General features: G+C 38.3%; 2 protein-coding genes across 2 annotated transcripts in view; one reads left to right on the top strand and one right to left on the bottom strand.

Annotated features, from left to right (window-relative positions):
• Positions 1-15,923, bottom strand: part of GAS2 (growth arrest specific 2) — a gene marked incomplete at both ends in the record, with an annotated part of 117,512 nt that extends 101,589 nt beyond the window's left edge. The window contains one exon of the mRNA XM_081314877.1: positions 15,782-15,923. Coding sequence (XP_081171003.1) covers positions 15,782-15,923 — 142 coding nt within the window. The remainder of the gene's footprint in view (positions 1-15,781) is intronic.
• The window catches only part of LOC308668492 (uncharacterized protein), a gene marked incomplete at its 3' end in the record, with an annotated part of 620,085 nt that overhangs the window by 169,915 nt on the left and 426,579 nt on the right, over positions 1-23,591 (top strand). The window lies entirely within an intron of this gene.

Raw genomic sequence — 23,591 nt, 5'->3', positions numbered from 1 at the left:
ACCTTCCCAAATTTAGCTGCTGGGTGGTAGTGAGTGATTTCATTATAAGCTGTATTCTTCCACAAGGTACTAAGGAATTTGCTATCAAGTCAATGCAGTATAGCTAGGACATCTGGTACTATAACTCTGTTGGACTACAACTGTACAATTCCCAACTACCAGAACCATCGACTGGAGAAAGCTGTCCTAAATAATCAATTGCTTCACAGTGTAATTGAGAACATGGATTTGATAATAATTTCAGCTGATAAATTCCATCTTTAAAAGAAAGTCTTTGAGTCAGCAGAAAACCACATGATACTTCTGTGAAGCCAAGAGGTTGGCTTGTTCATCCAATTTACTCTAAATTGATGCCCTCTTGATATTCTGGACTGCAACCACCATAAACATGTGAGCTGCAGATGATGTGGGAGTCGTAGCCAATCACATATGGGCCCATCATGATGAAAAACACTTTTCAAATCAGCCTGTAAAATGTGGTCCACAGCTCTCATGTTACAGAATGTTAGCTGTTTCTGGACTTCGTTGATTTCCAAGTCCTTATTCGTTGCAACTTTGTCTCCTTCAACCACCTTATCTCTACATATATGTTTCTGTCTACTGGACCGTTTTGCAGCTCAATGTTTGCACTATAAACCTTTTAAGGTAGGGGCATACATAACTATTTTCTCTTTCCGCACAGAAACTGAATTGCAAATTGTAAATTACAGTTTTGTTCCCTGGCAAAATGGATTCAAACAATTTAGGTTACTATCAATTCAGTCATTTGTCTCCAGTAACATCTCCCCTCAAAAACCAAAATAATATACAACAATAATATACAACAAGACAAACTGAGATGCCGTAAACATTCCTACGACTTGATAGGATAGGATTGTATTTTGTTGTACCGATATTTTTTTCTATTCTGAAAAGTTTAGGTTTCAGACAAAACATTGGGCTTTTCAAAACACCTGACCCTGGGGGTCATTAGAAATATGTATGTAAAAGAATGTTACATGCTACATACACCAGGGACAACAAATGTAATGTAGTGGGTCCGACGCAAGTAAGAGACGCCAGCCGGAGTACGTGTTCAGCTGTTTATTGTGGGGGGTGCGTACTGAGGAACAAGGGCTACCTGGCCTCCTTATATACCCGGCCAGGGAGGCGGCCAGCCAATGGGGATGGCCCTAGGTTTCCTGCTGAAACTAGGTTTCCCGCCAAAACCATCCAGGCCAACGCCCCCTAGTGGCTGTTGTTATGCAGATGCCTGCAACTGGATACATAACAACAAACTTAAAGTCTATCTCATACAGGAAACAAACGCCAAACAGAATAGATATCTTTACATTATTAAGACTGATGGGAAAAAAGCCTGTCCCTTCTCAGCAATCTAATCAAGACAGCTGCCTCAGCCCTGCTGATAGCTGGCCAAGTGATGGATGATCACCTGGGCAAAAGGCAAGAGCTCTCTAGAGGGATGGAAATAGCTTCTGCAACTCCCATTGTTTCCTCAGTCCTGATCCGCGTCTAGCCAGGATGTTAGAATGAAGACACAGAGGTGGCTTTGAACTTCCCTTAAAGCTTTCAGGTGTCTAACATGTGCATTACTCATTCCAGCAAAATGTTTGCACACCTTTTAATACCACAATAGTAATTAATGGGAGTCAACCTTTTTTTTTCATTAAATCACTGTATGGAAACACTTTGGGAAAGAGGCTATGCCGTTACTAATCTCACCTGAGGAACCCTCCAAGCCCAGAGCTACGGACCCACACATAGAAACTTATTTTTTATTATTTTTATCTAATATCTACCCTGAAGCTTGAAATAACACCAGTGTAGGATTTCAGATTTTGTTACAACCAGCTGCCCTTTGCAGTCTCATTTTTCCACACATAAAATGTTTCCAATCTCTGCAGCTTCTAAAATGTGTGGACGTGACAAGTTTCCTGACTGCCTGTTGCTTAAACTGAGATCCTCACATCCAGAAATTGTTTAAATTAAGAAACACTGTATTATAGTTTTTACGATTATAAAGGATCTCTTTAAGTCCAATTCCCTGCCCAGAGACTTTAGATCATCCCAGACAAATGGCTGTCCAATCATCCCATGTATTTGGTTTTTTTTTTGTTTGTTTCTTTTTTGCCCACCAGTTGGTTCTTGATTGATTATATCAGCTTATTTTGGGTAGCTTGTGTGGGGTTTTTTCCCCCTGCCAAACAGGTTGGGATTGAATTAGCAATCAACAGGTGACAATTATCTCTGCAGAATATGTGCTTATAATTGCAAGAATACTGCACCAATTGATTAGATCTGTGGTGAGCAAAAACCTTTTGGATGAGATTTTTAATAATAGACCAGCAAAGAAAGAACAAGAGCCATGCAACCTTTGAAAACCCTCCAGTGATGGAGGTCCCATGAGGTCAGCAAGAAGGCAGTTCCAATGCTTAATACAGGGATCTTCAAACTTGGCCCTTTTATGACTTGTGGACGTCAACTCCCAGAATTCCTCAGCCAGCATGCCTGACTGAGGAATTCTGGGAGTTGAAGTCCACAAGTCATAAAACGGCCAAGTTTGAAGACCCCTGGCTTAATAGGTCTCATGGTCATGATATTATTCCTTATTTTGAGTTTCAATCTCTCTGAAAAGTTTTCACCAGCTGGTTTTTGTCCTATCTTTGGGCACACTGTTTTCCCAGTGACAGCTCTTCCAAGTATTGAATCTAACTCTGAGGGGGACATGTTTATCGCTTCTTATCTGATGTTTTTATATTGGCTGTTTTATCAATTGTGGTGCAACCACTCAGAGTCACCTTTGGTAAGATATACAAATTTGATAAATAAATAATTGAGGCCACTATTATGTGTGGAATACTGCAACCAATTTTGGTCACCAAAAGATGTTGAGACTTTGGAAAAGGTTCAGAGAAAAGCAACTCAAAGTCCTGGAGACTAAAACATATGAAGAACAGCTGTAGGACTTGGGTTCGGCTAGTCTAAAAAAAGAAGAAATAGGGGTGACATGATAGCAGTATTCCAGTATCTAAGAGGCTACCACAAAGAAGAGGGGGTCAAATTATTCTCCAAAGCACCAGAGGGCAGGACAAGAAACAAGGGTTGGAAACTGACCGAAGAGAGAAGCAACCTGGAATTAAGGAGAAACCTCCTAACAGTGAGGACAATTAACCAATGGAACAGCTTGCCTTCAGAAATTGTGGGTGCTCCATCCCTAAAGGTTTTTAAGAAGAGAGTACACAGTGACTTGTCTGAAATGGTAGAGGTACTCCTGCTTGAATAGGGGGCTAGATTAGAAGACCTCCAAGGTCCCCTCCAGCTCTATTCTATTCTTCTCTTCTTAGGTGAAGCATACCCAGATCTTTTAATCATTCTTCATAAGATTTAGCCTCTAAGGCTCTCTCTGTTTTTGTTTATTTTCTCTGAACTTTTTCCAGTTCCTGAGCATCATTTTTATTGTGGCAAACAAATCTGGATATAATATTCCAGGTTTGGCCTGATGTGAAAGGTCAGGTCTACATGTGAAGGTCTAATTAAAACTGATTTATTGCTAATAATGCATAAGAATTATGTCATGCAATTAGGTATCTTCTCAACTAACAGTTAGAACCTGCTAAGAGATAAGGATCAATGGAATTCAAGAAGGGTTGAACTTAGACTTGTGGCTTTGTAGAAATTCTAGGTCAGGGCTTTTCAACTTCTTCACCCATTGTACCACTTTTAGGATATGGCAACATCCGAGTACCACCTAGCAAGGTGTCAAAAACTTGATGACCAAAAAAAAAAAGGAAAAAAGTGACGAAGTACAGGTAGTCCTCGACTTACAACAGTTCACTTAGTGACTGTTCGAAGTTACAATGGCACTGAAAAAAGTGCCCCCCAAGCCACAGCCGAGCAAGACACCTGCCTGCCTGCCTGGCGGCACTCTTCCTCCTGTCTGAGGTTTTCATTGGATTGGTAGCAGGGGTGGGGTGAGGAATGTTTGGTTTCTATTCCTCCCATCTGCCTGGTGGTTGTAGCACGTTTTGGTCACTTCACATGACCCTGGGACACTGTGACCACCATAAATATGAATCAGTTGCCAAGCATCTGAATGTAAAACAAGACTCTGGAGATGCTGCAACATTCCAGCTGATCGGCGCTTCTTCTGGGCTCAGCAGATGTGCCGGGATCACCGCCGAGCTCCAGCTGGAGCCTGGCACTGATCCTGGTGCTTCCGCTGAGCCCTGACAGCCCTGCAGCTCCAGCCATCTCTTGCTCAGGCTTATGCAGCGGTTCAGCTCATTCCCCTCCCCCGCTACTTTTCTAGGATGGCCGCGTACCACCTGCTAGGTGCTAATGTACCACAGGTGGTACCCATACCACTGGTTGAAAAGCCGTTGATCCCTCTTTTAGCTCTGCCCCCAGGTTCTGCCACTCCTTCCTGTATACCTGACCAGTGCAGCAGACTGCAACATTTGTCACTGCAATCCAAGACTGCATTGGCTCTTTTGGCAGTTGAAAAGCATTTCTACTCATATTTAATGTGTGGTCTATCAGACACCCAGAGCCTTCTCACAAATAGTTCTGTTGAACCAGGTACCTCCCTATCTTATATCTCCATATCTGGTTTTTCCTGCATAAGTGCAGAACCCTACATTTCTCACCACTGAACTGCATTTGGTTGCAAAAGGCCCAATATTCAAATCTATAGAGATTGTTTTGAACCCCAATCCTGTTTTATGAGGTGGCAGCAATACTGCCCCCTCACATTTGTGTGCTCTGCATCCCTTCTACCCCTCCTCGCAGCATCTCTCTCTCCACTTAGGCATAAGCCCATTAAGCACCACATGATGGTTATTCAACCAATTGCAAATCATTGCCCAGTTCAGCAAGAAAGAGTCTGTGATCTACTTTATCAACTCCCTTACTGAAGATCAGGCACATTACATCCATTGATCTATTAATCAAATCAGTTTGTGGGGAAAAAAGGGGGGGCATAAATTACTCTGCATAAACTGTTTTTAAGAAACTCATGCTGGCTTTTAGTATTCCCCTTGGCCCTTTCTAAATACCCGAAAACCCACTATTTTGTTATCTTTTCTAGGCTCTTCCCAGATATTGAAATCAAGCCAGTTAATATGCATTTTGCTGAGTACCCTATTTCTCCTTTGTTAAAGACTGGAAAAATATTAGCTCTTCTTCATTCTTCTAGCATACCCTCCCCCCTCATACTCCAGCAGTTCTCTAAGATTACAGTTAGTGGTTCTGAGATCATATCTGCCAGTTCTTTTACCACCCTGGGATGTAATCCATCTGGCTCTGGCAAATTGAATTCATTCAAAGCAGCTAGTGTTCTCTCTTCGCTTTCTTGCCAGTTTTGACCTGCACTTTTCTTCTGCCACTGCTGACATGACGGACCATTTTTTTTAATCTTGCAAAAAAAAAGTCAGAGACAAAATAGGAATTAAGCAGTTCGGCTTTCTTCCTGGCTTCTCTAACCACTTTGGCATCTTCTCCAATAAGTGGCTCAACTTTTCTATTGTTCTGCACATATTAAAATGACTGTTCTTGTTGTTTTTGTTTTTGACATTCCCTTTGTAAGCCTCTACTCACTCTTCCAGATTCCATGTTTACAAATTCAGGGTATTTCCTGATATGCTCCTTTCCCATTTTTTTTTAAACTTAACTTTTCAGTTTATCACAGAGCTCTTCATGAAAACACACTGTTCTCACAAACCATCTCCCACTTTTCTTTTTCTTTGGAATTGTTTGTTTTCGTAACTATTTAATAAATATAAATAGGATGAGGAAGTCTTCCATAAAATGTTTATTGAAATGATTATATCCATATGGTATAGTAACAACAACTTGCACCTAAACATTGGCAAGGTGTTAGACTTCCGGAGAAAAAAGGAGGAACCTGCCCCACTTTACATCGGGGAGGACTGTGTAGAGAGAGTTTCCTCCTTTAAATTTCTGGGAGTCTACCTCTGTGAAGATCTGACCTGGAAAGTTAACACAACCCAGGTGGCTAGAAAGGCCCAACAGAGGCTTCACTTTCTTAGGGTCTTGCGGAAGAACAGGGTAGAACAATGGCTAATGACCCTCTTTTACCAGTCTACTATAGAGAGCGTCCTCTCGTATGGTATTGTGGTTTGGTATGCTGGTCTGACAGCCGCGGACAGGAAAGTATTACAGAGGGTAGTGAGCACAGCACAAGACATTGTGGGCTGTTCCCTGACACCACTGGATGATATCGCCAGGGCTCATTGCCTTGGAAGAGTGAGGAAGATTCTCAGGGATGACTCACACCCTGGACGGTATCTCTTTACTCTCCTACCATCCGGTGGGAAATATAGGAATATAGCCAGCCGTACCAACAGGCTGAAAAATAGCTTTTATCCGTAGGCTGTTAGACTTTTAAATGGGACATAATCTCTGTGAACCTATGCAGAATTGACTTGGGAGGCCGGTGTGTGGTGTAGTTGGTTCACATGGTGTGGTAGGATGGAGGGTTTGTTGTCACTGTGTGTTGGGGGGTGAGAGCACGGGGGGAGGCTCAGCTAATCTCAATGTACACATGTTGTACTTTGACAATAAAGGTTTATTATTATTATTATTATTATTATTATTATTATTATTATTATTATTATTATTATTATCATTATCATTATTATCATTATCATTATTATCATTATCATTATTATTATTATATAAAAGGTACTGTCCATATCCAGTAGATTCTTAATGCTGAAAGTGCTCTCAAAAATGCTTCAGTACATAAGAAAAACAGGCATATGAAAGGACTGAAGAAATACCTATTACATATAGGTAAATCTCCCTCAATTTGGCATCTGCTAGATGGTGTGGTCTTCAACTTTCAATATTTGCAGCCAAAATGCTGACATTTTTGGGAGCTGAAGTTCACATATAAATAAGGCCTCCAGCTTGGAAAAGGCTACTATACCATATATTGGTTTTTCGTATGTCAAGAATGAACATCTGCTATGAAGAATCTGTTTACAGCCTTGGCCTCCGTACATCATCTTGTTGCTGTTCTTAACTACTATTATTATTTTCCCACTTCTTTGTACTAGTATACTTCATAAAACAGATGAATTGTCATTGTCCGGTATCCTGCATTGACCTCTCCCTTTCCTAATTGACACCCGAAGGAACCATCTTGTCTTGATAAGAGAGAAGAAGCGGACAAAGTGAAAACTCAAAACCAGAAACACAAAAAGAAAAATAAACATTAAAAGCAAACAACAACAACAACAGGTGAGCAGAGTATAAGCCAGCTGAGAAGATACATAAGTTCAGTTTGAGAATAATCAGTACTTAACAGTTATATTGCCTTCTTCTTAGAAAACATCATCAGCAACCTCCTTGTTTTTTCTCCGCCTACCAAACGCATTTCCATCTCTTTAGGCCTTTTAAACAGTAAGCTTCAGGTGAAAGGCCTTACAAGTCTCTCAGTTAGCTATTTTTGGTCTAAAAGCTGGTTAAAATGGCTTAAATAAACACAGGTTTGGGGGATGAGCTCTTCCACAGCCCAGGTTTCTGTCTGTTTGTTTATTTGTTTCAACTTGGACACTCCCTAAATCTAGTCAAATCCGTCCAACAGAAATATTGTTTAAAAATATATTTTTGAAAAAATTAAAAGAAACAAAAGGACAAACCCTTAGAAAACACCCTAATACAGGAGTGTCAAGTTGGTGGTCCATGGGCCGGATGCGTCATGTGCAGGCCATGTCCACCGTGGTTCCGCAAAGGCAAAAAAATGTCATGATATGTCATGATACGTTATGTGATGCAATCGACTTTGACACCTGTGCCCTAATATTTCATCAGACTCCACAGTCTACCACAAAATCTCACTAACATAAGATGTTGCCTAGTCAGCTTCATGGATTCTTCCTACAAGAAAACAAGAGCTCAGTAAATATGAGTGACTTTATCAGCACACTGCTAGCAAGCAAACAGCATCATCTTTCTGTTCTTGCCTCTGTAAACCAGGTTAACAGCCCAGCAATGCAGTACCAGAAAAATAACAGAAATGTCTCCTTCAACAGCATAGTATAGGCTTCAATCTTAGCTCATACCTGTGCTATTCCTTCAGTTCTATTCCTCATCTATCAGCTCCAGACTTCATTTCTGTTTACTGATCTTATTGTGTAGTGGGTCCGACGCAAGGAAGAGACGCCAGCCGGAGTATGTGTTCAGCTCTTTATTGCAAGGGGGGTAGCATACTGAGGAACGAGGGTTACCTGGCCTCCTTAAATACCTAGCCAGGTAGGTGACCAGCCAATGGGGTTGGCCCTAGGTTTCCCACTGAAACTAAAGTTCCCGCCAAAACCGTCCAGGTCAACGCCCCCTAGTGGCTGTTGCTATGCAGATGCCTGTACTGGATACATAACAGATCTCCTGAAACTTCTTAGGGACAACAGATAGAAAAATGCTTCTTTTTCAGAATCCAGGTCATCTCCTACTGCCAGATATACATTATACACCACAGCAGCACAGCAACAGCACACAGCGCTGAAGCAGCCACAATTTCCCCAAATATCATTCCTTTGGGTTCTGTAGTTTGGACACATTCTGTATGTTCGCCCATTTGAAGTACCTTGTTTCAAAAATTGTTGCCCTACAATGCACCATTTCACTCAGTTAAAGGTCACGACAAGGAGAGATTTGATTATGGAATGTGTCTTGTTTAACATGTGAATATCCAATTTATGTAGTCTGCTTTCTTTTCCCTAAGGTAAAGGTAAAGGTTCCCCCGCAAATGCATGCTAGTCGTTTCCATGTGTGCTAGTCGTTTCTAGGGGCCGGTGCTCATCTCCGTTTCAAAGCCGAAGAGCCAGTGCTTGTCCGAGGACATCTCCATGGTCATGTGGCCGGCATGACTAGATGCCAAAGGCGCACGGAACGCTGTTACCTTCCCACCGTAGTGGTCCCTATTTTTCTACTTGCATTTTTACGTGCTTTCTAACTGCCTCATGTCTTAATTTATTTGTCTAATTTTACCTTCTTTTTCTGCACTTGCCTAATCTTACCCATTCTGAAAGGAAAAAGCCTGGTGGGTATGCACATAAGAAGAAAGTTTTTAATGTACTGAAGCTTTGACCTATTGGCAGACATTGTACTGAAAGCCTGCCAGCCAAGCAGACCTCTCTTCTAAAAAGTGAAAGATGAAGCTCCCATCCTGCTTAACTGTATTTAAATGAAATCCGTGCACAGGAAGAGAAGCATAAGACATTTTCTCCATAATTACCAATTATTTTCCTTCAATGTCATAGGGAAGAAGTGTCAAGTACATAATAGATGTATTATGCCTTTTTTTTCATAGGACTATTTCAAGAAAATCAAGAGATTTTTTTTTCACACAAATGGAAAAACAATCTTAGGCTACTCTGTAACATAAAGAGGAAGAAAATGTTTGGCTCTCCAAATGTGGCTGAATTACATCTTCCAACATCCATAATTATTGTTTTCCTGGAGAGAGACGGATACAAGGAAGTAACCAATGACATGTATTACATTAAATTCTCTGCCTATCAGAGCTTTTCTGGGTAGGGGGACTAACAATAATTCTGAATATCATTCACTTTTTCAACTGTCAATTCTTTTAATATAGCCAGACATGAATCCTAAACTTCTGTGTCTCGAAGTAACAGACACTTACACTTCTGTGTAGATCCTGCCAACAGGAGTTTGGCTAAACTTTCAGCTTTCTAAATATGGACCCAAGGCTGTCCTTACTTTTAAATTCTGTATTACTGAGCTTTAAGTCTTCTGGCAATGAGTGAGTGGCTACCACATGAATAAGATTAAATAGAGAGTTGATTGCCCATTGCTAATATGAGGGTATTACTGGCTCTTCTACCTTAGCAACTCAAATGCATAGCATTTTCTTCCCACTCGTCATAAATTAATGTGCAGTCCATTGTGGCCTGAAATGGTGGCTGAATTCTTGGCCGTGCTTAGGAAATCCACATTTTTTTTCAGTGGTGGGGGAGTAATTATACTAACATGTTGGAAAACCACTTGCTTTTGGCCATCCTCTCACTGGTATTCACTGGCACCTTGCTACTTTCATTTCATTTTGCCAAAAAGTGATCAGACTTCAAGTATTTTGAATTAAAAAATTTTAATCAGTTAGAATTGAATTGGGTTACTGAGAAATCTTGAATTGAATCATACAATACCCAATGGAATCCTGAATCTCTAAGTCAAATAAAATCAAGCCTATTGACTGCGAGATGTTCTTTGCAGTTAAATATTCCATACTCCTGGGAATTCTTGGCCAACATAGCATTTCACATGAAACAAACAGATCCAGGATGAATATACTAAGAGAAAATGTTATAAAATGACTGCAATAAAACCAATGTTAAGATTTCGTTATGTTCTAATTGTATTTTCATACAGATATTGTATTGAATAATAATAAAATAAATTTTGCTAAATTTTTCTTCATTCAAAATACTTCATTTGCAATATCTATGTTTTCTTTCCAATATCTTCTCTACCTTGAGGCTATCCAAGTTGGGTTGGACAATCCTTCTCTGGCATTTTGGGACTTGGAGTCTCAACCCATCTGGAAGTTTTAATGCTGTAAAACAAGTTAGTATAATTATTTTCCCGCTACTGAAAAAGTGTGGGTTTCCTAAGCATGGCCAAGATTGGTTGAAGTGTTGCTTGTAGTGCCATAGTGTTGCTTGTGATCGTTGTAGTGTTGTTTGTGATTCAAAAAAAATGTGTTTATGATCAACAGCATGGTTCATAACCACTGTGCTATTTCTAAACCAGTTTTTTTTTTTGTATTGGGCCATCATTTTTTCTTTTTTATTAGTTGGTGGAACAAAAATATAAAAGAGGAAAAAAACATGAATTGAACAGAGAATGTCAACATCAAGCATGAAATTATGATAAGGAGGTATGCAAATTAGATATCTAGAAGCAGCTGTCCTGCCTGTAAGCTTAAGCTTAGCTTGAGATCCTATCACAGTCACTGTATGATACCAAATGAACTGGTGAATGGGGCAGGAAATGGTTGGCTCCAAGCATTCTAGGCTGACACTACCTATTTATTCTAAATAAGAGAGAAGATGTATGGAAGGCAAATGAAGCAGTGTGACTAGAAAAAAGGGATTATGTGCCAGAAAGAAGATAAAATCTGATTTGTTCTTTTTATTCTTTCACACACAGGTGCTAAATCATCAGCAGTTCACTAGAAAGACATACATGGCACAATTATGGCAAAGTTCCACAAGTAAAGTTACATTCCAGTCAATATAACTAGAATGTTGACTTCCGGTGGCGACGCGACGTCGAAAGACAGCCGTTTTCGGGCTGCCCGCTCCGCAGCTGTGTTTTTCCATCGTAAACAGCGCCGATCAGCTGTTTAGATGGATTTGAAGCCCCCTCCTCAGGAGAAGAGGAGGGGGTGAGGCCCCAGGTAGGGGTTGAGCTCTCCAGGGCTGCCTGAGCTGAGAGCTTGGGCGGCTGAAGGATGAGCCCCCCCGAAGCCTGGGTTGCTCCGAGCTGCGCAGCGCCTCTGCTCTGGGATTCTTGGAGCAGAGCCAGGCGTTAGCAACCACCCCTGCCAAAAGGAAATACTTTTGATTATCAAGATGCAGGCAGAGCGGTACAGGAGGTCAAGGTGAAGTGGACTCTTTATTTTTACTCTCTAGCTCAATGGATTTTATAGCTTTAAAGTGAAAGTGCGTAATAAGTGAAAGTGGGGGAAGATGGCGGCTAAAACTTCTAAAGCTCTTCGGAATGCGGGGTCTTCCCTGGTGCAAGAGACCTCACTGCAAGCTTTGCTTCCTCCTGCATCTCCCCCGGTATTGACGCTTAAGGATTTACAAGACGCTCTTGGAAAGCATGCACAACTGATGTCTGATATGATGGATGAAAAGTTGAAAAAGCTGGAGGAGAAATTGGAGGAGAAATTGGAGGAGAAAATGGAGAAATTGGAGAAGAAGATGGAAGAGAAGCTGAGAGCAATGAGGGCGGACATCTTGTCTACGGTTGAATCCGTAGCTGAATGTGTGCTACAGCTGGATATAAAAGTGGAGGATCTCAGTCAAAAGAACTCTATATTAGAAGCAAAGGTATTAGAAAATGAAAATATAAGGGATAAAATGGACGAAGAATTGAGCCTTGTTCAGTATAATCAGATGCAGTATGCTATTAGAATTAGGGGTTTAAAGGAGAATGGTAAAGAAGATTTAAAGCAGCTGATTTCTGAGGCTCTGGAAGGGGTACTGGGCCAGTCAGCATCTGAAATTGAGGGAAATATGGACAAAGTTTTTCGTGTAAATTCATGGATTGCAAGACAGAGGAAGTTACCCAGAGATGTGGTGGTCTATTTCACAAAGAGAGTAATTAGAGATGAAGTCATTCAAGCTGCTTATGATACTAATTTGGTAGTGGCTGAGCAAGAAGTTTTGGTTTTAAAAGAGATCCCTCCGAAGATCCTAAGGAGAAGGAAAGATTTTGCATTTCTAGTAAAGGAACTTAAGAAACGTGATATTAAGTTCAGATGGGAGATTCCAGATGGGTTGGTGGCGATGCACGAAGGTAAAAGACATCGTTTGGTTACTGTGGCTCAGGCACGTGATTTTTATAGTAATGTGTTAAAGGCAACCCCCCTATCATTTTTGGAAGCTGCAAAAGGATACGGTGTGGGAAAGTTTCAAGATGTTGCAGATAGACAGACAGAGGACAATGGTGTTGGAGGGGATCAAGCTACAGTTTCATCGGTTGCTGCAGGAGGCCAGAAGATGACGCGTGCCGCCCTAAGAAGAGCGAGATGAGAGCGAGAGCAAGACCAGCAGAAAGTTATGGGATCTTCAAAGTGTGCTTACAGTGAAGATGTAGGAGGAGAGCGGTCTAAAGAAGTTTTGGGGGTCATGACAGAGGTGCTCCAAAAGTTTTGGGGCGTTAAGATTGCTGATTAAATTTTTAGATTAGAATGTCAATGGAGTAAAATTATTATAGAGGAGAAAGAAAGTTTTTTTTTCTTTTTTTTAATATTTTACACAATTTAAGATTGATGTTATTTGCTTGCTAGAAAAGTATATTAGGGTTATGGACTTAAAGTATGTGTTGAACTAAGAGTGGGTAAGTAAGCTCCTAATTAACAACAAGTTGTCTTAGAGATTGCCTAAATTTTTTTTTTATATATACTCTTTTTATCTGAACTTTTATTTGAACTTAAGGATGATTTGGAACTGTGAGACATTTGGCGTGATACATGCAAGAACTATTTTTGATTATAGTTTAGTTTGGTTGGAGATTATTATGATTAACAGAGATAAGCGCTTTTGGTGCGTAACTGAGAATTTGTTTGGAGATTAGAGAAAGGTGGGAGAATGCAAATAGCAGGTGAAAGTTTTTTTTTTCTTTTGAAATTAATATGAATAAGGACTGGGATTAAGAAAATTTATTTTGAGTAAAGATCTTTTTCTGTTTTCCTCTTTTTCTTTTCTACTTTATCTGTAATATTAATATTGTTTGTACTCATTTTATATGAGCTAGAGAGAGATAGAATTTATAGCTTATTGTTGATAACATAGGGGTGTTTATGTTTGTTTTTTGATTTTATGCCCTGTATTTAGCTCTGGGAAGTGGGGGGGGGAGGAGGGAGGGGGGGAGAGGGAGAGGGGTGGGGGAGGGGGGGATTAAAGTCAAAATGTATTGTAAAACTTTTTAAATAAAAAAAAATATAACTAGAATGTTGAGCATTTTAAGGGTTTAGTTTTGCAAAAACCAGTGTGGAGACTCATTGCTTTCTCTACCATTTCAAATATAAATACATTTTTATCTCCAAGATCCATCTAAGTGATTGGTAAGAGTCAACACCAACATGACACGTTATTGGTAAGTGCAACAACAGTACCTTATTCTGTATCCAATATGTTCAACTGTTTAAATGATTAGCTTCATTTTTATAACAACTCTACCAAAGTTTTGAATGGGTGATTGATTCAAAGGATTTCTCTTTAAACTGAATCTTCAAAACAATCTCTGAATCAATTCAACGCACTGAATTTAAATGGGTATTCTTGAATTAAATTAAATTCAGTGGAATTTAATTGTGTTGCCTGGTTTTTTGGTTGGAGTTTTTCTTCATATAGAGACAAAACTAGGGGAAAGGGAGATATATTTTCTGATATTGACATAAAAAGGTGGGAAATTTACTACATCTGCTTGGAAGTATGCTTTTTTATGTCTCAATATTCTAATAAAATTTGTTCAAACAAGTTTGCTTGGAGAAAATTTGTTCAAATCCAATTTGCCCTTTCATGAACCTTTCCCAGTCTACATATTTTTATCCTTATTCTTCTTTAACATTCTCAACAAGTCTGGGGTATAATCCCTATTAATTAGTGCCCAATTTATCTGTAGTTGTTTGGCTTTTTCATTTCCTCTTTTTATTCTCCCTCTGCCCTCATTTTTTTAAAACTTCCCTTAATTTTTTTTTCTGAATAATTTCTTTCAGTCTTGCTTTGCAATTACTAAGTTTCTCCTCTACATAAATCGTGTTATTTTAATTAATTTTATATATACACAGTTCCTTGTAATAATCATATATAAAATAATGACAACACACATACATACGCTTTTAAAATTATTATTCAAGTAGTACATAATGAATTATTCTCAGAAGAAACTAAATTTGCCAAACTCATCAGCCCAGAAAATCAACTAATCATAGGATAATATATTCCTCGATCCCTACAAAAAAGCCTTGTTTTTGAAAACTGTTTCCAAAACTGTTCTTTTTTTTAAAAAATCATATGTTAGCCCTTTACACCTATTCAAAAGCACCACTAAATAGAAAGGGAAATATGCTGCAACTTGAAGAATATTTCACTGTATGATATTTGCTATATTACGTCTCGTAATAGAGGACGTATGTGAAGGAGATTAAAATCTGGTTTGCATGAGACATGACAGGAAAATATCCAAGGCAGATACTGAAATGCAAATATAGAAAAGTTCTCCTGTGTTATTTTTCCATCAGCTTTCATTCCATTCCATATGGTGAAAGAAAATTTGCTCTTCAAATTTATATAAAAATGTCTCATGCACTTTATTTAGGTATACAACCAAGGGTAGGTGTACTGTAAATTTCCTTGCATAATACTGTCCAATTATATCTCTAATTCCCAGGGTTCTCATACTTCAATTTAATTCAAAGGAAAGATATCACAAAAGTGATATTCATCGTTACCCATGATGCTGTAAAAGTATGTATTGTGATGTCACAACACGGACTCCACCCTTTCATACTTACATCATGTGAGTTGGGTGAAGTACATTTAAGGTGCAGTTTGCACTATGTTACTGCATTGCATGTTTTGTCACTTGTGTCTCCTATCATAAGGATGCCTATGAAATTAACCTTGTTCCTGTAAGGTGGACCTTACATGAAAGAAATCTTCAGCAAATCTCCAGGAAAGGAAACAGTAAAGCAGATTTCTCCTCCCCTCCCCACCCAACACACACACACACACACACACACACATATACATATATACATACATACATATATATATTACACACACGTATACTAAATTAACATGGAACAATGTGGCCTTCCAAATAAGAAAGCAGGTGAAATTAGAATTCTCAGCAACCTATAGAACTAGATGACAAACAAGATAAGATGGTAGAACTTTAATTATTTATTCAGAGCAGGTTTTTCCACTTGCATGTCAGGGTTTAAGATCAAATTTAGAAAATGCTTGACAATAATTACAGTATGTAGAAATAACCTTACCCAGCAGGTTTGTCAGCCATAGCGCCAAATCTTCCTTCATTGGCAACAAATTAGCCTCGTGTCTGCTGGCCAGCCACTGGCTGTACTGATGCATATCGGAGAGGCCAGGGCCTCGGGCCTTTGGGCTCAGGGAAGTGCACATCCTTTAGCCACTGATGATACCTGATCTCTAGAAAATGGGGGAAAAAACAAAACCCTCATATAATGAATTGCTTCCATATCCTAAGGGTCCAAATTCAATAGTAGCCAATGTTAAAAGAGGATGGATAGATGTCTGTTCCACAAGAACGGTGCACCATAAGACAATTGCATATTAGCATTTTTTTAAAAAAATACAGCCTTTTGATGTTGATAATTCAAAGGTTAAAGAACAGTTTTGTCTGTATTTATTGTGTATATAAATACATAAACATATACATGTGTGTGTGTGTGTGTTATTACTGCAGTTAAGGTTATGGACAACAGTGTGCCATGTTGGTCCAATGTGGAATCTTAGCAGTGCCTCCCAGGGTAGGGCTGAAAGTGACCTGAAGTTTAGCCAGTCAGTTTTTGTGCTTACAAATAAAGATGGGAAAAATAAGTCGCATCAAATCTTCCTTCTCCTTTCAGAGAAACTGCAGGCTTATGATGGATGCCTGCCTGCCTGCCTGGAATCAGGATACAACTTGTAAACCTGATGCAAACTGACAGGTCAGGCTGTCTTTTGGATCTTGTTCATTGACTGGGAACGATCTACAGTCTTGGCTTACGCAGCTCTTTTAATTCATAATGGCATGTGGTCTTCCTTTGTGCTATATTACAACCCACTGAGGGCTCAAAAGCGAGACTCCCTTCTTTATCATTGATGGGATACCAACGTTAATCAACACTGACACTTAGAATGAAGGTGTATAAAGTACTGCAAATATGAAATAAGACCTTAAGGGGGGAAAAGGAAACAGATGCAATGAATTACAAAGGTAGACCCTGAGTCTCTCCTAATCAGTATGTACATGTGTGTATGTGTGTGTTTATGAACATAAAAACCCCTGAAATAAAGAATTCTTCAAATAAAAGAAGATAGACAAGTTAGGAAGTATGGTGGTCTTTGAGCTTGGTTGCTTTCTTGCAGTCCCTTTTATTTATTATTCAATTTGGTAACATCATCAGTGCTAAGGAATGTGGAGTTTGCTTCTTGTTTATATATATAGCTATGTGCCCTGCCAGTGTTGGTGGAATCGTGGCTTTCTCTTTAGTAATTCCTGAAAGCTCACAACTTTAGGTAGTCCCTAAAGCTCATTAAATATTTCACATCGGTTGAGAAAGGCTTATTGCTATTTTTTTTTAGAAAAAGTACATATGATTTTTACTTACTAATTAGATCAGAATGAAATAACAATTTTCTTTTTATCTCTGTGAATGTCACCTCTACTTGTGCTTTTCAGCTCATTTCTTGAAGTCTAGTTTTTAATAAACCTATAATAGCTGTTCACATTATTATTACAGAATTAATTTATAAGATTCTAAATATTCTGAGGATGTTTTCCAGCATGCACAGCTTGAGTTTGCCATTTTTTTAATCTAAAAAATAATATATGGTTGAATTAGATTCAATGGCATCAAGGCCTTTCTTTTTGAACCTAGGTTGTAATCTGTAGAACAGGAAATGAGTTCCAATATTTAGAACAAAAGAAGTACAAACTTAAGAAGAGATCTCTCTCTTCTAGCCTCCCTCAATTCTGGTGTTAGAATTTAAGTGAGGAAAATTATAGAATATAAAGATACTTTTATGTGAAGCTCAGCTCCTGATTTGTATAGGTACAATTGGATAATATTCTTGGCCAGAGAATGTAAGTAGTTTGCCACTGTCTTCTTCTAGAATGGGTTATTTTTTTTCTTTCATATTTCCACCCAAATATTAACTAGGCTTAGCTCTGCATAGCTTCTAAGTCCAGATAAGGAGAATCAGATGCAAAGCTTTGAACTATTGAGATAAGTGTTGTATCTAAACCTTGAGACTCTGCCTCCTGAAGCAGATCTAAGCTAATTTTTCACATTTGATTCATTTAACCTTTGTTCTTTTCCCCCCTCCGTCTAAAATCATTTGGCAGCAGGATGATGACATAAATACATGTGTGTTAAAACTATCTGATCAGGCCCAAATACAGTAAGGTGTCTATATCATCTTTCAAATCATTCTTCTAAATAGAAGCTTATTAGAAAATACATCAACTTCAGAACAATACAGTGAATTACCTAATTTAATGCATAGATAAACAGATGCATTGGAAGAATGAACAGTATACCCATGAAACTAGGAAAAGAAAACAAAAGACAAACGTATCAGCAAGTGGAATCAAAGAAGCCAAAATTTTTATTTCAGTTCTGGAATCCTTGGTCCAATGGCTTCAGAATGAAAAAAGTATTTGATAAGGAACCCAAAACTATAGAAGCAATAAGAGGTAAAAAAAGAAAAAAAAACTAGCAACAGCAAGGCAGAGCTGGAAAGAGGCAGAAGGATGAATATATCTGATGATCAACCTGTAAACCTAAGCAAATCAAAGTTGCAGCCATTGGAACTTTAATTATTAAACCCTGGACACTATTTTCTTAGTGCCACTCTGTCATCCTTTCTCCCCCAAAATCCCAGAATAACATAGTCTGTAGCATTTGGTGAAAATAATATATTATTCAGTTCATAATGAATGGATAGGTGTTTTTAGAACATCTGAAAAGACATTTTAAAACAAGGGCATCATGGAAGTTGTAGTGTATGCCCTTAAAAGCATACACGGAAATGTCAGCACAGCAGGGGGCTGGACAGCTCCAGGCTATAACTGCTTTTGGCGGGAAAGCCTGAATAGAGCGAGTCGTTGACAGCTCCAGGGCATGGTCAGCTCTGGCGGGAAGCCACGGTTTAAATCCATTGGCCACCTGCACTGGCGGGAAGCCCAGGTTTAAATCTATTGGTCGCAATTCACCTGGGCAGGTATAAGAGATGCCAAGTAACCCCTTTGCCCCAGCTTCATTTCTGACTCAATAAAGAAATACTACCCAGCTCAAGTGTCCGCCTCTCCGTACAACCACGCGACATTGCAGAAGTATAATTCTGGCTGTGGTGGGGGAAAGGGACAGAGAGAGATTAATTCTACAACCATAGTTGTTTTGTAACTCTTTTCATTTGCTTTCTTTTTGTCCCTATTTTGTTTGTAGTACTTCATATGGCATTTCATGCACAAATTTCACACATTTGTTCTAAATTCAGCATCAATGTTGATGAATGTTGACGCTCCAATAAAAGATGGGAATGATAGCCTTACTTTTAAGCCCTAAATGGATTTTAATGTAGCACAAAGGAGGACTGCATGCCGTTATGAATTAAAGGAACCACCTAAACCAGAACTGTAGATGGTTCCCAGTCAATCAACAAGGTCCAAAAGACAGCCTGATCTGTCAGTTTATATCAAGATTACAAGTTACCATAGCCTGACCTCAAGCAGGAAGGCATTCTTCATAAGCCTGCAGATTCTCTGGCAAGGATAAGGAAGATTTGACATGACTTTGTTTTTTTTCCCATGTTTCTTTGTAAGCATCAACATGAGTTGGGGGAAGAGGTAAATTATTGTAAGATCCAAGCTCTACCATCAGCCAGCCATTTAAAAAAAAAACGTGTCCTGTAAGAAGTTTGAAAATATGAATAGCAGCAACAATAGCCATGTTATTCTGTTCCATCTGTTTTGTCAAAAGATTTGACAGTCTTCATTACTGTACATTTGGAAATGCAAAACAGAAATGTTATATGTTTGAAATACATAACAAATACTACATCAGCCTCACCATTAGAACCAATACAGTAACAATTGCAGTCTAACAGTCTCCATGTATACTTAGAAATATGCCCCATTCAAAGCAACCTTGCCCAGGACATAAGTGGGATCAAAGAAGAATGCTTGCTGACTCAAGTATGCATAATACTGCCAACTCTTACTGAGGATTAAATGAAAAGATTCAATAGCCAATCATTTTTCTTAAATGATTTTTTTTAAAAAAGGAACAAAGCATAGATTATGAATGTTTGAATCAAATGGCAATTTTAGTATATTCTGCGGACATATTATGAATAAAAATGTTCTATTCTTACAAAAACGTTTTGAGGGATTTTCAAGAAGAGTTTCACAAAAAAAATTTACTTTTGCAACAAGGTTACAAATACATAGTAGTTGTAACTTTAGTTACTGATTGAGATGGGTGACTATAGAAATTGAATGAATGAATGAATCAATCAACAAATAACTGTCACATTAGTACAAACCCGTTAAATTATCAAGTTCTACACTGGGCAAAAAACCAAAACCAGTAGACATTTAATTTAGTTTATAATAAACATCTTTCCTGTTTTTTTTCTCTCTCTCTCTCTCCCTCCCTCCCTCCCTACCTCCCTCAAAAAAACCAAAACTGAATGCATTGTGACAGAAAACCGGAACACAAATATTTAAAATAAAATGTATAGCATTTGTTTTGATGAAGCTACACAAAGCTCTTAAAGGTTCACTACTTTCTGTCAGGTATATTATGGTTATGGTTAAACATATTTTTATTTTACTTATATATGTGTTCAAATTATCAAGACATGGTAACTGAATAAAATATTCCCAAGATTTTCAACTACCTTCATGGTTAAGTGAAGTTTTGAAATGAAGACATTCAATTCAAGACATTAGATAAAGATATGAACAGTCTTTACCTGTACAGACTTAAATTTTTACAGGGCAAGTCTTTGCACACCTCAATTACTCAAGGAAATTTACTTCCAGGAAAGTGAATACAGATTGTAACCCTAATACAACTGCACAGGAAAAATGCAATTTACAAAGATAATGTCAAAGTTTATAAGACAAATCAACGTTAAACACCCAGATTACATGTAATGTCTTGCAAAAAACATTATTAAAAAAAAAAGATGGGAGGACACTATAACAAACCATACTTGAAATTAATAAAATATATTTATTTCTAGATGTGCTATTTGGTTTTGCTGAAATATAATTAGATGTTTTCTATACTTTTAAATAAAATTCAGCATTTACTTTGTGACAATTTTCTTAGCAATTTAATTTGAATATGTACCCATGTACTACAAACAAATGTACTATAAACAATTTCAGATGCTTTGGGGCAAACTTAAATTATTTTCTACAGCAGTGCTAAAGGTCATGTGTCTAAATATGCTATCACATTTTTCAAAAGAGCACAAGGTAAAAACATGAGTTTTCTGCCTCTGCATTTTTAACTAAGCTATGTAATGTCATTCTATTGTTTTATTAAAGTTCACAAATCCAGTACTGAAGAGTTTGTCCACCCTGACTGTCCTAATAACCCCACAGGATCCAATGAGATAGCTCAAAAATGACAAAACACAGTCATTCAACATATTTCTTACTTTATCATAGTTTTAAACTCACCATTTTGTTGTTCTACATCTAATACTTTGTCCACAAAAACATCAGTGGAACCCTTAGTGAAGCTAACCGGTACACTGACACTAAGGTTCAGCTTTTAACATGAATACGACAAAATGAAATATTTAGGAATAATCACTGGGTTTCTAAAGAAATTGTGACATTATACCCTACCAATAGACTCAGTGGAAAAGCCCATTCTTGAAATACTCACTTCTTTATTTCAGTAATAAACCTTCTTCCACATTACTTCAGTAGGGACTTTCACCAAGAACAGAAATTTATTTACACTCAATGAACCTGCCCCTCTTATTTATATAGTGTTTTTTAACAGGCTTTTTTAAAAGAAACACAAAACAAAGGTCTAATTGTAACCAAGTATCTTTAATTCTTAGCCTGATTGTCTGTGCAAATGATTTCAGCACCAATAATTTACAGTACACCTAATAGCATCTAACAGTTTCAATAAGCTGGAAGGTTACATTTCTTCCACTCACTCGTACCAAACAGTGAAGTTTTTATTTTACAGACAGAAGGTGCATTTAGTTTTTCTGTGTATTGTAGCTCAGCCTCCAACTTTGCCAGCCCTGCAATTTAAACTATTGATGCTTGCCAGAAATCCCAGGGGAGATTAAGTGACTATGTGGTATAATTCAACTGATTATCCCAGTATTGGCACTAATTAGAAAAAATAAGCCCAGTTATGAATTAAAGCTCTAACTGTATGGTTAAAAATTGGTTTATGTGGGAGACACTGGCTTGTTTATATTAGACAAGGAAGAGAGGCCATAATAGCTAAATTGTTAAAGATTACCTGATAAGAATTTATCAATATGTAAGCAATAATTAAGGATATGTGGTAATCCTGACATCTTTGGAAAGCATCAGATATGCCTACCCAGCTGTAATTAAATCTTGCTGAAATAAATTGAGTACACATCTAACAGTCATGCAAAAACTAGACTTCCGGTTTGCCATCATGGCCTCCGCGGATGCTGGAAGGTAAGCTCCATCTTCCACATTTGGTTTCGCTGGGGGACCCTGGAAATGGTCAAAAGTCGCCTGTTGGGGTGACAACCAAGGAGGGGACCACACTTGATCACAGGAGGGCGGCAGCCCTTCCACTTGACCCGGGGCAGCCCTCCAAACTGGCAGAGGAAAGACCGGCCATAGCAATATGGCTCGTCAGTAGGCTGCAGACAGCCGAAGTCAAACTTACCACCAGGCACTTCTAAAGCAATGCAGATGAAACTGGGTGAGATCTGATCTTCTCTATAAGATCCTAAGTATTTTTCTTCCTGTAAAACCTGCCCAAAGTATCTTTCCCCCTGTGAGGAGAGAGGGAAGGGAATTTCTATCCCACCCTCTAAGAATAGCAGTGACTGACTACCCAGGGGAGTTAAAGCACTAAAAGAATAACTTTAATCTAATTGGATTTATATGTTTCTGAAATTTGGGAACCAAAAATTTTCTTATTTTCACTGAAGACTTTTGTTTTTATCTATAAAAAAGAAATACAATTGGAAAAAGGACTATAAAAAATTTGGACTTAAAAAACCTTAAGCGGCATCAGTGACATCTTGTGGCCAAGCTTGGTATTACAACTTGTTATTGCCTAAAGGAGACTTGGTTAGACACCCAGACTACAGAAAAGACTTTTATAACTTTGATAAACACCACTTGTGAGAGGTTCAGCTGTAAAGAGAACTTCTGGGTGGCATGCCTGGCCTCCTTAAACTTTGAATGTAAACCTTTATTGATTTTTAGAGCTGTATGTGGGGAATTGCCTTCCTACTTTTTTTATCTGAGGAATATTGGTCATTATTTGAGATGATGAAATACCTTGGATTATAAAATATTACTTGAAAAACAACTTTTACTATGAAGACTACCTACAAATATGTGAAATAGAGGTCCCATACCCTGCTATAAAATTATTTTCAGCGTCTGATTTCAAAGTCCTCAATTTAACATATCATTAAGAGAAGATGGATGAAGACCAGGAAAATATTCGTTCATGTTGAAAGCAATACATGAAACCATCCTTTCAGCTTGTGACAAAATAAGATGTTACAGAAAAGAACAAGATGTCAGCTAAGATATACAAACTCAAATTCTGACTACAACTAAAGAACTAACAACGCAGAAGGTAACAGAAGAAGTGGAACAATCAAATACTAAGACAGAGGACTCAACTGACCAACAAATACAGTCAATGGATTATCCAGAAAAGGGACTGACAACACTGAAAATGGAAAAGACTTTCTATATAAATCAGAAGAAATTTGAGGAGCAAGAAGAAGAACAGACTGAATGGAAGATAAACATACCAGGACAATTATGGGGATTTGGAATAATAGGGAGACAATTTA

The sequence above is a fragment of the Vipera berus genome (genome assembly GCF_964194415.1).
Source record: "Vipera berus genome assembly, chromosome: 1".
NCBI lineage: Eukaryota > Metazoa > Chordata > Lepidosauria > Squamata > Viperidae > Vipera > Vipera berus.
Note: the sequence above shows the minus strand (reverse complement) of the source record. Positions and strands in the feature narration are given on the sequence as shown.